Genomic DNA, 16,327 nt, shown 5'->3' with positions numbered 1-16,327 from the left:
AGAAACATTGTTAACATGGACTAAATCCTCAAAATAGACTACCAATTTTCTCTTCATATAAGGCTCTTTTTTAGGCATGTCGTCCAACTTATATACATGAGACCTGACATACTCGAAGAAATTATTTTGGCACAAAAACTTGAAGAATTTGTGTGATAATTGATAGGGCAGCTCAAAGTTATCTTGAATATTAGCCACCCAAGTAAAGGGGATAACTAGTTAGTATTGGTCCTTGAAGTTCTTCACACTCTCTGTGTAAACCTTAAACATCTTGGTACTCTGCTTTGGAGAAATCAAACCTTAACCCAAAGCCAAATTAGGATAACTTCATTGGGCTTTAAAGATATGGTATAGGAGTTTCAGAGATGACACACATTTCTTGCATTCGCACATTACTAGAAGACTTTGATATAAACCTAACTCATAAAATATGGTTGGGAATGAGCTACTACTGGATGATTTAGAAATCCCACCTCGAATTCATTAAAGGGGAGGCGGAAACCTGTAAGAGAAAACAAGCATTCACTAAGAGGGATGACACATCCATCATATTTGCTACAAATCCTCTTATCCCCTTCGAGGGGAAGCATTCCCTAATTTGAAAAGGGACTCACATTAGTCTCCTATCGCCTTACTGGAGCTGAGTCGAGAGCTTTCCATGTCGAAAGAGGATGCCAACACATAGAAGATATGCTTGTAAGTAGAAGTATATGGTCGACATATTGAGAATTTTTTGACCCCGTCCAAAGTTCTTATATGGCAAGAAAATTTACCAAAGAACAATAAAAACTACAAATCTTAACATCCCCTCACAATGGATATCATCGTACCATCTTCAATAACAATGTTCTTCCTTAAAATCTAAAACCCTTCTCTCTAGAAACCCTTGATAAACTAAGCAAGTGTGAAAATAAAAGTCTAGCTCAAACATTACCTTGAAAAAAACAAACTTAGTGATCCACATGTTGTATGCTCTACCAAAAGAGGTGGCATAAGAACATTTGAAATAACAACGAATGGGAGGAAATTGGTAAAGATAAATAAGGTTGCATACGTAGGAGAAAGACTTTTAAAGATTCGCAAATGGCAAAAAAAAGGGAACAAAGTAACTCCAAAACTCCTTATATATCCCCCAATAAAGACTAACCACACAAACCATGACGTTGGAAAGCATGAACTACATTGCCAACAAACAGCAGGCCTGGCCATGTGTCGGTGCAACCAGCTCCTCAACACAAGGCCTCGTATAGTGGTGGGGGGCCAAATACTTAGCTACATTTAACTAACATATATTAGTTTTAAAAACTTGAGACAGTAAAAATAAAGTAGTATAGCAGCGGTTGATTGATATTTTGCAAACAAGAATATTGAATCCCTTCAATTTTATCTTAGTTAAATTGTTTTAATCTCTAAAAGTGTTCCAAAGTGTTGCTATTGAGGTTTATACACAATCTTTTAAACTTAAAAATATATACACATATGTTGAAGTATTTTATATATTATAGTTTGTCAAATTTTCTTCTTCTTTTTTATAGAAATAGCTTATATATTTAAAGATATATTTTGTTTCATTATAATTTATAATAATATATTTAAAAATTAGTGATTTTATTATTATTTTAAATTAAGTTATCGCGATTAAATAAATAATTAATTATTAAAATAAAAATATTTTTATGTAAGATTTTATAACTTTTTCATTATTTTAGTCTGTCATTGGTTTAATATTTTTTTTTGTCTCATTTGTTGGTCTAATGATTCATTTTGGTTCAAAATAATTTATATTGTTCCTTTAATTATTTAAAATGTATCATGTTAGTTCTTTTCGTTTAATTAATGATAAATTTACCGATTAGTTTTTGATTTTTTTTGTCGTTAATTAGACAAAAAAAAAAACTTACATAATATGTTTTGAAGAGTTGAGAAATTATAAGCAAAGGACGATAAAGAGTGTGTAGGCTAAGGCCCCCACAAAGTTTTTAATAACGTTCCATTAATACTAAATATGCTATTATATTACTCACAAATGTTCCATTAATGTTAAATATATATTACTCACATATGTACACAAGTTACTTATATTTTTAAAAAAGAACGCTATATTAATCTTTCATCAAGATATATAACAATAACAAACTTATATTTGGATGTGTTTATAATTTCGATAAATTTAAATATTATAGTAAATATGTATCAAATATTTTGAAGATATAAATGAAAATTTTTATTTGTTTTTTATATTATACATTTGATATTTGTTGTAAAAAAAAATTATAATTGTCCACACAACTCAAATTTTCTGGTTCCGTCCCTGATTATAAGTCTTTATTTAAGTTAAGAAATAAAAAATGAATTTTGAAATTAATATATATATATATATATATATATATATATATATATATATATATATATATATATATATATATATATATATATATATATATATATATATATACACACACACACACACACACATAGGAGCATATCAAGTAAGAGCATTTTATAATGAGAGATGAGAGGAATAAATATCAACCATTGAATTCATCAAGAAAGAGAAATTAATAGCCATATTAATGCATTAACCTTCTCTCTTGATGAAGCCAATAGCTGATATTTATTCCTCTCATCTCTCATTTTAAAATGCTCTCACTTGATATGTTCCCATATATATATATATATATATATATATATATATATATATATATATATATATATATATATATATATATATATATATATATATATATATATATATATATATATATATATATATATATGGGTTTGCTATAATACACTCACTTATTTTTATGAAGGTGTCTTTTATTAAATTTTAACTAAAAAAAAAATACTTAAATGCACCCTAAGGTGTATGTTGTGAAAATAGATCTTCATAAAAACAATTGAGTCTATTGTAGCAAAACCATATATATATATATATATATATATATATATATATATATATATATATATATATATATATATATATATATATATATATATATATATATATATATATATATATATATATATATATATATATATATATATATATATATATATATATATATATATATATATATATATATATATATATACATACTCCGCTCCTTTTCAATTGACACATTTTCACTTTTTACACATAAAAAAAAATTAATAATGATTTTTTACTTTTTAAACTAAAATTTTTCTTTTGTCTATAATACCGTTGACTTTTAATCCTTTTAATATATATATATATATATATATATATATATATATATATATATATATATATATATATATATATATATATATATATATATATATATATATATATATATTTCTTTCATAATAATTAGTTAGGGGCAATTTTGACAAAACTTTAATGATTACTACTTTGAAATTTGAAAGGGATAATTAAATTGAAACAAAATTTGTTCACAAAAGTGACGCTTATAGATGAACGGAGAGAGTATATTAGTATTGTCATATGTATATTGTCTTCTTATGGTTGTATGAGAGCAACACTTTTAAAAAATAGAGAAATTTTATCGATCGAAAAGATAAAAAAATTATAGTTGTATTTTTGAAAATATTTTTATACAATTTTTTTAGTTTTGTACTGTTTACAATATAAATAATTTTTTTTCAAATTTTCACACTTTATTTTACTAGGCAATATTGTTAAAATAAAACAGGGCCTTTAACCGATTTGGATCGGCCCTGCCAAAAATCAAGGTCTAATCACAAATTATTCAAGATCACTCAAATATTCTATTACTAGAAAGAATTGTTGTCGTAAGACGTAGCGATATGTGTGGATATTTCCCTTCGAAATGTTGCTAGTCCCGAGAGAGACATTTAATTTGTATGTTTCCAATGTCACTATTATCTTATCGCGGATCTTCCACTTCTTTCTACTAGAGGTCAGACCAAAACATGCACAACAAAGCCTCGTTCTACAAGAACGAACAAAGGCTTGTAGGAAATTGTTTTAGGTTACTTGCAAGACCCACAATGAAAAAGCCATTAGCAAGCTTCACATAGAAAGGCGCGCGAAACATGTGAGACCTCACCCGAATTTAGGGCATAGGATCTCAGCCCCTAACACTCCTCATATGGTTGGATCTCAAATCGAACGGCCACTCACACAAAGTGTTAAGTCACACAAATAATTTTAACCGTCCGTGTTATATATAGATCGGTCTATCATATTTCAAATATTTAATTTATTCTCATTCCAAAACTATTTTTCACTCATTCAATGACTTAGGTGTTGGAATATACACGTCCATTCATTCTCCATTGCATTAGAGGTCCGGTCCATCATATAGGTCTATTCCATCTCTGCATCACCTATAGTTTTTTAGCCGACATGTTTGATTGGTATTCTCTCCACATGTCGTATTCAATAATTATGGAGTAATATATTTTAGACTTTTAAAAAAATAAAATTAATATTTTTGACTTTTTGTTGATTTTGGTGAGTTTAAAATATTTGTCAATTTGCAATAAACTACTACTATACGTTTTCTTTTTTGAAGCAAAATTAAATTTGCTGACGGTTCTCATGTTGCGGTGGCACTCATAAGCCTAATGTGTTATCATCATACCTGTCAGAACAATAAATCTCCATCAACACCACTTTGATTGAAAAACACTATACAATACAAAATAAATATTGTCACGTAGTACCTCTTAATCCATGTTATCATCATGTTGAAAATTCTAAACACTAACACCGTTGAAGGAACTTCCAATTTCGGAGTTAGTACCAAATTTTATTAACGTTACACACTTAACTCCGTTTCTTATTTTTATTTTTCTTCAATATTAAATAATTCTACAAGCTACTCAAGTTTGTGTTTGGTTCTGAAACTCTGCATGCAAAAGAAAAAGAACAAATCTTGGAACCTCTTCTTTGGAATCTTTTCTTCTTCTGTGTATCACACAAGGTGCTTCTATGTTCTTTTTTCTCTTTTATCCTTTTTTTTCTTATCCTTTTCTTGATTGTTTTATTTGGTTTTGCATGTAAATGGTTTGTCATTAGAATTGAGCCTTTCATGTGGAATGTTACTTAGAGGAAAATAGTTTATTGTTTGGTTACTTACAAGTCAAATTTTGGTGAATCTTTGTTGAGTTTATGAGTTTCTTTCATCTTCTTGTTTTTTTGTAGATGTGCTTTATGCTAATTCTTGTGATCAATTGATGATGGTTGAAGAGTTGTAAGCAAAATGGGTGAAGATTTTGTGTCAATGTTTCACCTAGAAACAAAGAGATTGTTATGGCTTATTGGCATAACTTTTTCAGTGATCTTGGCTTTTCAGTATCTTGAACTTCCATATGGCAATGTTTTCCTCTCTCTATTCTCTTCTGACAAATTACCAACATCAGATGATGCAATATCTCAAACTACATATACTAATAAGACTATTGTTAACAACGTGACGATTTTCGATCAAGAAAATTCGACCGATGAACTTGCCATTGAGAAAGGTAATGCAGCTAATGATACTGTTCCAAATCCAATATCTGGTTTTGTTTTGGAACCAGAATGGCCACAAAACAAATCTCAAGGATTTCATGATTCTGCAACAAATGTGAGGCCAAATATAACAACTGCAGTGTTATCAAATGATGATAACATGTTACAGTCTCAGAAAGAGAATGTCACTAGTTCTATACAGAAAGAGAGTTTTAGGCCATCACCACCAGAAGCAAAAGTTCTGGTGAGTCCAACTCCAAATATACAAAGCAAAAGTTCTTCTATCAGCAATGTGCCTAAGGAGAAACAAGAGTTTCATAAACCTATTTCAGAAGTCACAACAGTTTCTGAAATGAACAAGTTGTTGATTCAAAGCCACGCGTCGTATCGATCAATGGTATGTGACATAGAGTTTGACAATTCAGTTTGGCTTTCTAATGTTCAAATGTTATAAGCTTATGTTTTTTTATGTATTTTAGAAGCCAAGCTGGTTTTCAAATGTTGATCAAGAGTTACTGCAGGCAAGATCAGAGATTGAAAATGCACCAATTGTAAAGAATGATCCAGAACTTTATGGTCCAATTTATCATAATGTTTCAATGTTCAAGAGGTATTACTGTGTATTTTAGTTTTTTCCTTCAAAACAATGTCCATTACGATTTCGGGTTTAGAATTTATGTTCCTAAGATTTCACAAACATGAATATGTTATAACAATCTTACTGATTGTTTCGAATGTTTTGAAAACCGAATCACGCATGTAACCGATGAAACCTCGGGATCTTGGTTCAATCGCGTTAAGCTGTTTAAACCGGGACAAAACCATTATCAGTTGCCAAAATAACTGAACCATAGTAAAGTTCAGTTCATGTTTCAACGGTTTGAACCGTCCAGTTCGGTTCGGTGATTACTTGAAGCATGATGCTTATTGATGTTTCTGAATCGAAATTTAAGCTTGAAATTTCTATGTGACTGTTAAATTTTCAGGAGCTATGAACTAATGGAAGAAAAACTCAAAGTGTATGTATACAGAGAAGGAGCTAGACCTATACTGCATTCACCATTTCTCACTGGAATCTATGCTTCTGAAGGATGGTTCATGAAGCTGATGGAAGCTAATAAAAGATTTGTAACAAAAAATCCAAAGAAAGCTCATCTGTTTTACTTGCCTTTCAGTTCTAGGATGCTAGAGGAAACCTTATATGTAAAGGATTCACATAACCACAAGAATCTGATTCAATATCTACATGATTATGTTGACCTGATAGCGACGAGACATTCTTTCTGGAATCGAACTGGAGGAGCTGATCATTTTCTTGTTGGTTGCCATGATTGGGTAATGACTTCTTCTCTTTGTCATTTTATTGGAAATCTAAGGTTTTAATTTGCAACCGCGATTGCAGACAGTGCCGTCTATGAGGGCGTGCAAGGCAGGCTACGCATAGGGTCCAAAATTTTGTATGGATGAGCCATTGCTAAAAAGGGCATCCTATAGTTTTCTCAGATAAAACTATAGAAAAATCCTATATGTTTTGCCACAGATAAACCGTGATAAACCTACACAGGACCTTTGAAAACTTGAGACGGCCCTGGTTGCAGATACATCGCAATCCTTGATATTATACAAAATTACAAACCAATGTGGATGCAATTGCTGCTATGATACTTGCAGTTGAGGATGCATCCAAAACGTCTGCATTGTGGCCGCAATTGCAATTACTTTTGTGATTGAATTTGAAACAAAAACATTGGAATTTCGTATAGATTTATTTCATTTTCTGATACAAGATTCCTCTCCACTATGCAGGCTCCATCAGAAACAAAGTTGCGTTTGGCGACCTGCATAAGGTCTCTCTGCAACGCCGATGTAAAAGAAGGATTTTTCTTTGGCAAAGACGCGTCTCTACCAGAAACATACGTTCGAAACGCTCAAAACCCAACACGGGATCTCGGAGGCAACACATTTTCAAAGAAGACTACACTAGCCTTCTTCGCAGGGAGCATGCACGGTTACGTCAGGCCAATTCTGCTAAAGCACTGGGAAAACAAAGATCCTGACATGAAAATCTTCGGAAAATTGCCAAAATCTAAAGGAAACAGCAACTACATCCACTACATGAAGAGTAGCAAGTACTGCATTTGTGCAAGAGGGTATGAAGTGAATAGTCCACGAGTCGTGGAAGCTATTTTCTATGAATGTGTTCCGGTTATCATATCGGATAACTTTGTGCCGCCGTTTTTCGAGGTTTTGAATTGGGAATCATTTACTGTTGTGGTTTTGGAGAAGGATATTCCGAATTTGAAAAATATACTGGTCTCGATTCCGGAAAAGAGGTATCTTAGATTGCTTATGAGGGTGAAAAAGGTGCAGAAGCATTTTCTGTGGCACAAGAATCCTGTCAAGTATGATATATTTCATATGATCCTTCATTCTATTTGGTACAATAGAGTCTTCTCTGCAATTAGCTAGATAACTAGTTGGATATATAAGGTAGGAGTAGATTGATTTTTTCTTTGTTTTAAAATATAGGTAAGGTCATTTGTTGTGTATATCTTTTAGAGGTTTGGTGTAAATAGAAGTTCTCTATTGTCTTCCTTTGAATACTACTATCTTTTGTTGCCTTCTTAAAGAGTAAATCTTTTCAGGTTATCAAAAAATAGGCATGTACTTTTGAATAAAGATTGAGGATATTGAAACCAAAAAACAAAAAAAACATTGAGGTGTTCATGGCTATAATTAAGAAAAAAACAGTTGGTTTTTCAGTTAGTCCACAGTGTTAGTAATGAAGTTGCATAATGTTTATGTATTCAATCAAATTAATAGTATGTTTTAATTCATTACTTAATTAGTAGTATTACAATAGAACTTTTACTTTTATAAAGGAGACAAAAAACCGAGCATAAGTTCATCTTTGTTGGTACTTTGTTGGTCTAATCCTAAACCACGTTCAACGAGAATTAAGTTTTATCCATCAATAAAGTAACAATTTGACACAAACTGTTCCGGGCCGATCATATGGCTCAAAGGCGCGGAAGTCCATCTGTTCCGGGCCGTTCATAAGGCCCAAAGATGCGGAAGTCCAATATCGATGAAGGGCGGCGTTTGGCTTAGAACAGGTGGACTCCCTTTCCCCACCAAGCAGGTAATCTCTCCCGTAAGCCCTATCTTAGTCGTCTAGGTTGATCTGATGACTGAACCCATCTCACTCCTCATCACATGCGTTTGGTTGTTAACCGATCCTCCTATTTAAAGAAGAGATCACCGTTTCACATGTATTTAAATCCTTTCTCTTTCAAACTTCATTTTTCATTCTTTTTACTGACTTGAGCGTTTGAGTGTTAACCTAGCAGATCAACCCCCCTCCACCTCATCGGAAGCTCTAAACCACTGTGAAAGACTATGCATCCAAGGTTGTCAAACTCGCGATCTTGCATAAGATCAAGAAGGGATAGTAAGATCATAAAACATAAGATCGTAACTAAGATAGGAAGAACCTACTAAATTTCTTTTTGTAAGATCGAGAGGGAATAACAGGATTGTAAAACATAAGATCGTAGGTAAGTGTATTTATGGGAAAATGGATGACGCCATACCGAAAATGTTGCGCATTTGTATCTTGTGATCCTTCTCGGCTTGTAATGTGGTGGCGGGAAAATGGCCTGATCGTGGCCGAAACTGGCCAACCACAAATAAACAATGGTTTTATCATTTTTTTTCCTCACAATTTGACTACAACACACAATTCTACTTAAAATCTAGGTCGTTGGGGTGAGTAAAATCGCAAAATCGTAAGATCTTAAGATTTAAATCGTGATTTCGATAACCATGTGTGCATCCTCTCTTATTGAATCTAGTTTCAGAGCGGAACACAGACTATTATTCACTAACGCTAGCCAATCCTTCCTCCTAAAGGAAGACATCTTATTAATGAACATGACTTTTAAATCTTTATGTAGAAATTTTTCCAATGTGTTATTGTATTTTTAGTTGGAATGTCTTCTATGGATTCAAGTAATTCCATGCATGCTTCTACGGAAAAAGGATCTATAATTGAAATACTAGATTGACTATTTTGAGCTTTATACCATTCAGACTTAGCTTTAGGTGCTTCTGTCCTTGCACTCATTTAATTCAGTCCATTGGCTTAAAGCTTCTTCAAATTTATCTGTCATAGAACTTTTTGCATCTACTCTTGGCACACACTTGAAGAGGAGCTAGTCTTCCATTTTCTTGCCAAGTTCTTGCATATTGTCTTTATCAACATCAACAAAATCAAATCAATGTGAAAAGCTTTTGAAACAAAAACAACATGAATAATAATACATCATGGTACTGCTCACAGTTCATAGAATGTGGTATTTACAATTTTCAAAGCACACAGCTATCTACCAGTTAAGGATCAAATCATTTTTATAGGCCTAGAACACATAAAACCCTTCCTCACAAATGAAATGGCCAATTCGCTACATACGATTGAAAGCAGATTCTAAAATCAGTAACTAAGAACTGAACTAGGAAACTTAAATTTTCTAGAAACTGCAAACAAAAAATGTTGTGAGATTTCTTGAAAGCCGATAAACTTGAAATTTGAAACCAAACTATATATTGGCAATAGCAACCCTTGTGTTATCCATATCACTATCAATAAACAACTCTTTTTTGATACCTAAAAGCCATTATCCATCACCATCGAATCAGAGTTAAAAGTACAGTAGACTAACCCAATTGCAAATTTGTTCACTGACATGAAGCTTAATAACTCACATGGTATGATTACCTAAATGTATATTCTTAATGACAAAATATGAGTAAGAAAAGAGAAAGGATTGATTAACTGTTTATGACAGCTACATACATCTTAGCAGATATGAACAGAAAATAACAAAATCAATGTGAGCATTCTCCAGCATACTATGTGAAAGCTGCTCTTATATGATATGAATGATGCACAAGCTATATACTTACTTGAAGCATATATAGTAGAATGTCCTATGTCTATCAAAATAATTGTGTTCGAGTGACCGAGTATCGGTCGGTGGCTGACATTGACACTTATGTTTATATATAATTTTTATTTTCTTAACTCGTTAAATCTATTAAACCAGTTCAGTTTGTAACTGTAGAGAATTATCTCATTGTAGGAGCGTGAGTTTGAACCTGCGACATTATACTTTTGAAATTTTAGATACTAAACTATTTCACAAATAATAAATAAATAAATTGTTATTTCATTTCATAGTTCGGCAGCTAAAGAGAATACTTTGTCACATTTCAATTTATAGTTTCGTTTTATAGTTTATCAAAGTAGCGGATGGAATTTCAGATACTAAACTATTTCACAAATAATAAATAAATTAATTGTTATTTCATTTCATAGTTCAAGAGCGACAGAGAATACTTTATCACATTTTATTGAGCTACAGAGAATATTTTGTCACAATAGCTGCTCCTCTGCAATTGATTTGAACGTAAAATGTCCTTATAGTATAGGACTTGACCATCTACAAGTGCAGATAAATATTATGGATAAATCTATTGGTTTTAGTAATTCAGTTAGTTAGAATTAGTTGACTTTAGTGTATGAAAGATAATATTGCAGCTCTATTGTTTTGTACTAAGTGATATATATATCACATTCACCTCATTAAATAAAATTACCCAATAAACTCTCATCACTTTGTTTTGTTATCTCTTTTCTCTAAAACAGCTAAAACCCTAAATCCTCTTTCTGAACAATCAACTCTGTGTTCTAAGAATTGCACATATTTCCATTGTTGTTCCATCAAATTGGTATAGCAGAGCCTGGTTCGATAACTGTTGTTTGAGAATTCGTGAAGAATGGCAACTCACAACAACATCCCTGCGCATCTACGTGTGTTTGAAGGCAAGAACTTTGATCAATGGATCGTGAAGATGAAGGTGATCTTCAGGTTTCAAGATGTCCTTGAAGTCGTGAATGAAAGAGTACCAGTACTAGCGGCCGATGCAACTGATGCACAACGAACAACACACAAAGATTTGAAGAAGAAAGATGGGAAAGCAATGTTCTTGATTCATCAGAGTGTAAATAATGAGATCTTTGAGAAGATTATGCATTATGAAAGCGCGAAAGCGACATGGGATGCATTGGAGAAATTGTATTCTGGGGATGGTAAATTGAAGAAGGTGAGACTTCAAGCATTAAGAAGACAGTATGAAGTGCTGACAATGGAGGAAGAAGAAACCATAAGTCAATACTTTGATAAGGTGATCAATCTCACAAATCAGATGACAAGGAATGGCGAAGTTCTCACTGATGTGATGAAGGTTGAGAAAGTTCTCAGAACTTTGACACCAAAGTTTGATCACATTGTAGTTGCTTTGGAGGAATCCAAGGACCTGGATTCTATGAAGATAGAAGAACTGCAAGCAAGTCTTGAAGCACATGAATTAAGACTGACAGATAGGGTTAAAGAAAGAGGCAAAAGTGTATCCTCTGATCAAGCTTTGCAGGCCCAGTATGAAGGAAAAAAAGGAAGATTCAAGAAGGGGAAGAAACCCTGGATTGATTACTCCAACAAGAGTGGTGAAGGCTCTAGCAAGAGTCAAGGTAGAACTAAGAAAGAAGATGCAAAGTATGATCAGAAGAAGAAGAATTTGAAAGACATTCAGTGCTATAATTGTCAGAAGTGGGGACATTATGCAGCTGAGTGTAGATCTAAGAAAGTTCCAAGAAGCAGAGATGAAGCCAAGTTTGCTCAGAATGAAGATTCAGATTCTGAAGAAATACTCTTGATGGCAACAGTCAAGGAGGAAGAAGAAAGCAGTGATGAATGGTATTTGGACACAGGGTGTTCAAATCATATGACAGGCAAGAAATCTTGGCTATTTGAATTAGATGATTCAGTCAATAGAAAGATTAGATTTGCAGACAATAGCATAGTTTGTGCAGCTGGCATTGGGAAAGTGTTAATTCATAGGAAAGATGGTAAGAAAGCATGCATCACAGATGTACTGTATGTACCAAGTATGAAGAGTAACCTCATCAGTATTGGACAACTACTACAAAAGGGGTATACTATGAAGATGGAAGCACAAGCTATGAAGGTGTTTGATAGCAAAGGCAGATTAATTTTGAAAGCTCCACTGTCAAAGCAAAGAACTTTCAAAATCAACATCAGGGTGATTGCAGATCAGTGCTTGCTATCAGAAACAAAGAGTGAAAACTGGTTGTGGCATCAAAGATATGGGCATATCAATTTCAGGAATTTGAATATGCTTCAGGAGAAGAAAATGGTGCTAGGGTTACCAAAGATAAAGCTGCCTAATGAAGTATGTGATATGTGTTGTACAGGAAAGCAAGCCAGGAGCTCTTACAATGCAGAAGTACCATACAATGCAACCAGGAAACTTGAGGTAATCCATTCTGATGTCTGTGGGCCTTTTGAAGTGAAATCAATAGGAGGAAATAGCTATTTTGTAACATTCATAGATGAATTTACTAGAAAATTATGGATTTACTTACTAGCTAAGAAGAGTGAAGTGTTTGAAGTGTTTAAAAAATTTAGACTGCTTGTTCAGAATGAGAGTGGTGAGGTAATTAGCAGATTAAGAACAGATGGAGGAGGTGAGTATACTTCCACTGAGTTTAATGATTTCTGCTCAGCAAATGGTATAAATCATGAAGTTACAGCACCCTACACACCTCAACACAATGGGATCTCAGAGATGAAGAACAGAACCTTGGTAAATATGATAAGGAGCATGTTGAAGCAAAAACAGATACCTCATTACTTGTGGGGTGAAGCAGCTGCTACTGCAGCATATATCATAAATAGAAGTCCTACAAAGAAGCTGCAGGACAAGACACCAGAAGAAGCATGGTGTGGAGCAAAACCAAGTGTTCAACATCTGAAGATTTTTGGCTCAGTATGTTTCAAGCATATACCTGATTAACTAAGAAGAAAATTGGATGATAAATCTCAAGTGATGATCATGGTTGGCTATCATTCAACTGGGGCCTACAAATTATATGATCCAACTAGTAGAAAAATAATGTTCAGCAAATATGTAAAGTTTGATGAATCAAAATGCTGGAACTGGAAGAACAAAGCCTCAAATAACCTTGACAATCACTTCTACCTATCAAGTTCAGAGGCAGAGGAAGTTGAAGCAGAGGAAGTTGAAGCAGAGGAACAATTAGAAATTGTTGAAGATACAGAAGTTACTAACAGGCCAAGAAGAAATACTCAACCACCAGCCAGGTTGAGAGAGTATGAAAGGTTTCCTGATCAAGCAGTCACAAATGAAGGTGACATAGTGCAACTAGCAATGATGGCTGAAACTGAACCAGTGTCTTTTGAAGAGGCTCTTAAACAAAAACATTGGAAGGAAGCAATGATTGAAGAGCTGGACTCCATAGAGAAGAATGGAACATGGAGGTTAGTTCAGCTACCCCCTGACAAGAAGTGCATTGATGTCAAGTGGGTATTCAAAACAAAACTAAAGCCAAATGGTCAAGTGGCAAAGTATAAGGCCAGACTGGTTGCAAGAGGCTTTTTGCAGAAGCATGGATATGATTACTATGAAGTATATGCTCCAGTAGCAAGAATGGAAACAATCAGATTGATTGTTGCTATAGCAGTCAAGAATAATTGGTCTATGTACCAATTAGATGTAAAATCTGCCTTTCTCAATGGTGAGTTAGAAGAAGAAGTATATGTGAACCAGCCACCAGGATTTGAGATAAAAGGAAAGGAAGAGTGTGTATTCAAGCTTGACAAAGCCTTGTATGGCCTAAAGCAAGCCCCAAGGGCCTGGAACAAAAAGATAGATGGCTTCCTTGTTCAGCAAGGTTTTGTGAAATGTGTAAATGAACATGGAATATACTGCAGAAATACCACTAATAAGCTCATTGTGTGCCTATATGTGGATGATATGCTGGTGACTGGAAGTAATGAGGATGAAATGAAGGATTTCAAGAGGAGTATGATGAAGATGTTTGAGATGTCTGACTTAGGAAATCTCACATATTTCCTAGGAATTGAGTTTGAAAAGAATTCACAAGGAGTTGTGATACATCAAAGGAAATATGCACAAGACATTTTGAAGAAATTTAACATGCTGAATAGCAAACCTGTCTCAACACCTGTTGACACAGGAGTAAAACTGTCCTTAGCAAATGAAGAAAAGGAAGTGAACTCAACATTATTCAAGCAAATTGTGGGCTCTTTGAGGTACTTGTGCCATACAAGACCTGATATTACTTATGGTGTAGGTCTGATCAGCAGGTACATGGTGAAACCTACCACCTCACATATGGTTGCAGCTAAAAGAATTTTAAGATATGTGAAGGGCACAAGCAGCTATGGCATTCAATACTGTAAGGGTCAAGAGGGTGACTTAGTTGGCTACTCAGATTCAGATTGGAGTGGTGACAAGGATGACAGGAAAAGCACTGCAGCATATGTGTTTATGATTGGAAATGCAGCTTTTTCATGGAGTTCCAAGAAGGAGCCAGTGGTTGCATTATCTTCCTGCGAGGCTGAATACATTGCAGCTTCCATGGCAGCATGTCAAGGTCAATGGATTAATATGCTATTGATGGAATTGAAACTGACAAAGAATGAAAGGATGGAGCTCAGAATTGACAGTAAATCAGCTATAGATTTGGCAAAGCATCCAGTAGCACATGGTAGAAGTAAACATATTGAAACCAAGTTCCATTTCTTAAGAGATCAAGTAAACAATGGCAAGTTAGAAGTGAAGCACTGCAGGACAGAAGAGCAGATAGCAGACCTACTTACAAAGCCTTTGAAATCAAGCAGCTTTGAGTATTTGAAGATGAAGCTGGGAATGGTTGAGGCATCTAACTAAATGAATTAAGGAGGTGTATTGGTTTTAGTAATTCAGTTAGTTAGAATTAGTTGACTTTAGTGTATGAAAGATAATATTGCAGCTCTATTGTTTTGTACTAAGTGATATATATATCACATTCACCTCATTAAATAAAATTACCCAATAAACTCTCATCACTTTGTTTTGTTATCTCTTTTCTCTAAAACAGCTAAAACCCTAAATCCTCTTTCTGAACAATCAACTCTGTGTTCTAAGAATTGCACATATTTCCATTGTTGTTCCATCAAAATCCTTACTAAAAAAAGCATAAAATATATTTGTCATAATATTATATTTAGTTTATTTTTTATTAAGAAATTAACCATTAATTTATGATTATAAAAATAATAATAAAGTATATTTTTAATATAAGTGGGAAAATAAAAACAAATAAAAAAGAAAAAATAATCATTTGATAAAATAAAAATATCCACAATATACTTGAAAAAATAAAATACGAATTTTAATAAAAATAAAATAATTTATAAAATAGAAAAATGAAAATAGTTGAATAATAAAGGAAAGAGAAAGAAAAGAGAAAATATTTAATTATCCATTAAAAATTATAAGTATGATATTTTATTTTTTTTTTTAAAAAAATACAAATTGCAACATTTCTATTAAACCAAATACAATTAATAGTCATTATCAAAAAGTTACCAAGAAGATTTATAAGTAGTTTTAAAATAAGTATTAAAAGTTACAATTAATAGTCATTATAAAAAACTATTGAACATTTATATTAGTTGATAAAATTAGTATTAAAAATAATAATATTTAGTTTTTAGTTAATTTAATTTGAAAGGTGTCATAACCATCATAAATTGGTCTAGTGGTGATTCGCGCTGTACTAGGTAATAAATAAACTATTTGAAAATAAATTATGAATTTTATTAAAAATTTATAAATTTGATTAATTAATATTTTTTATTATAATTTTTAATTTTATTAGTAAATTTAGAGGTTATAAAAAACGTGAAGAATATG

General features: G+C 32.7%; 1 protein-coding gene and 1 long non-coding RNA gene across 2 annotated transcripts; one reads left to right on the top strand and one right to left on the bottom strand.

Annotated features, from left to right (window-relative positions):
* Positions 1-4,617: 4,617 nt before the first annotated feature.
* LOC131596084 (probable glycosyltransferase At5g03795) lies at positions 4,618-8,093 on the top strand. Its single transcript, XM_058868643.1, has 5 exons — positions 4,618-4,934; positions 5,156-5,861; positions 5,944-6,074; positions 6,451-6,799; positions 7,271-8,093. The coding sequence occupies exons 2-5, from the start codon at positions 5,214-5,216 to the stop codon at positions 7,931-7,933; spliced, it is 1,791 nt and encodes a 596-aa protein (XP_058724626.1). The 5' UTR covers positions 4,618-4,934; positions 5,156-5,213; the 3' UTR covers positions 7,934-8,093.
* A 187-nt stretch (positions 8,094-8,280) lies between these two features.
* On the bottom strand, positions 8,281-10,384 carry LOC131596085 (uncharacterized). Its single transcript, XR_009282154.1, has 2 exons — positions 9,550-10,384; positions 8,281-8,891 (listed from the first exon to the last, which is right to left on the bottom strand). It is a non-coding gene; the product is annotated as an uncharacterized LOC131596085 (long non-coding RNA).
* Positions 10,385-16,327: the final 5,943 nt, after the last annotated feature.

The sequence above is a fragment of the Vicia villosa genome, linkage group LG4, assembly GCF_029867415.1.
Source record: "Vicia villosa cultivar HV-30 ecotype Madison, WI linkage group LG4, Vvil1.0, whole genome shotgun sequence".
Lineage (NCBI taxonomy): Eukaryota > Viridiplantae > Streptophyta > Magnoliopsida > Fabales > Fabaceae > Vicia > Vicia villosa.
This window is presented reverse-complemented; position numbering and strand designations above follow the sequence as displayed.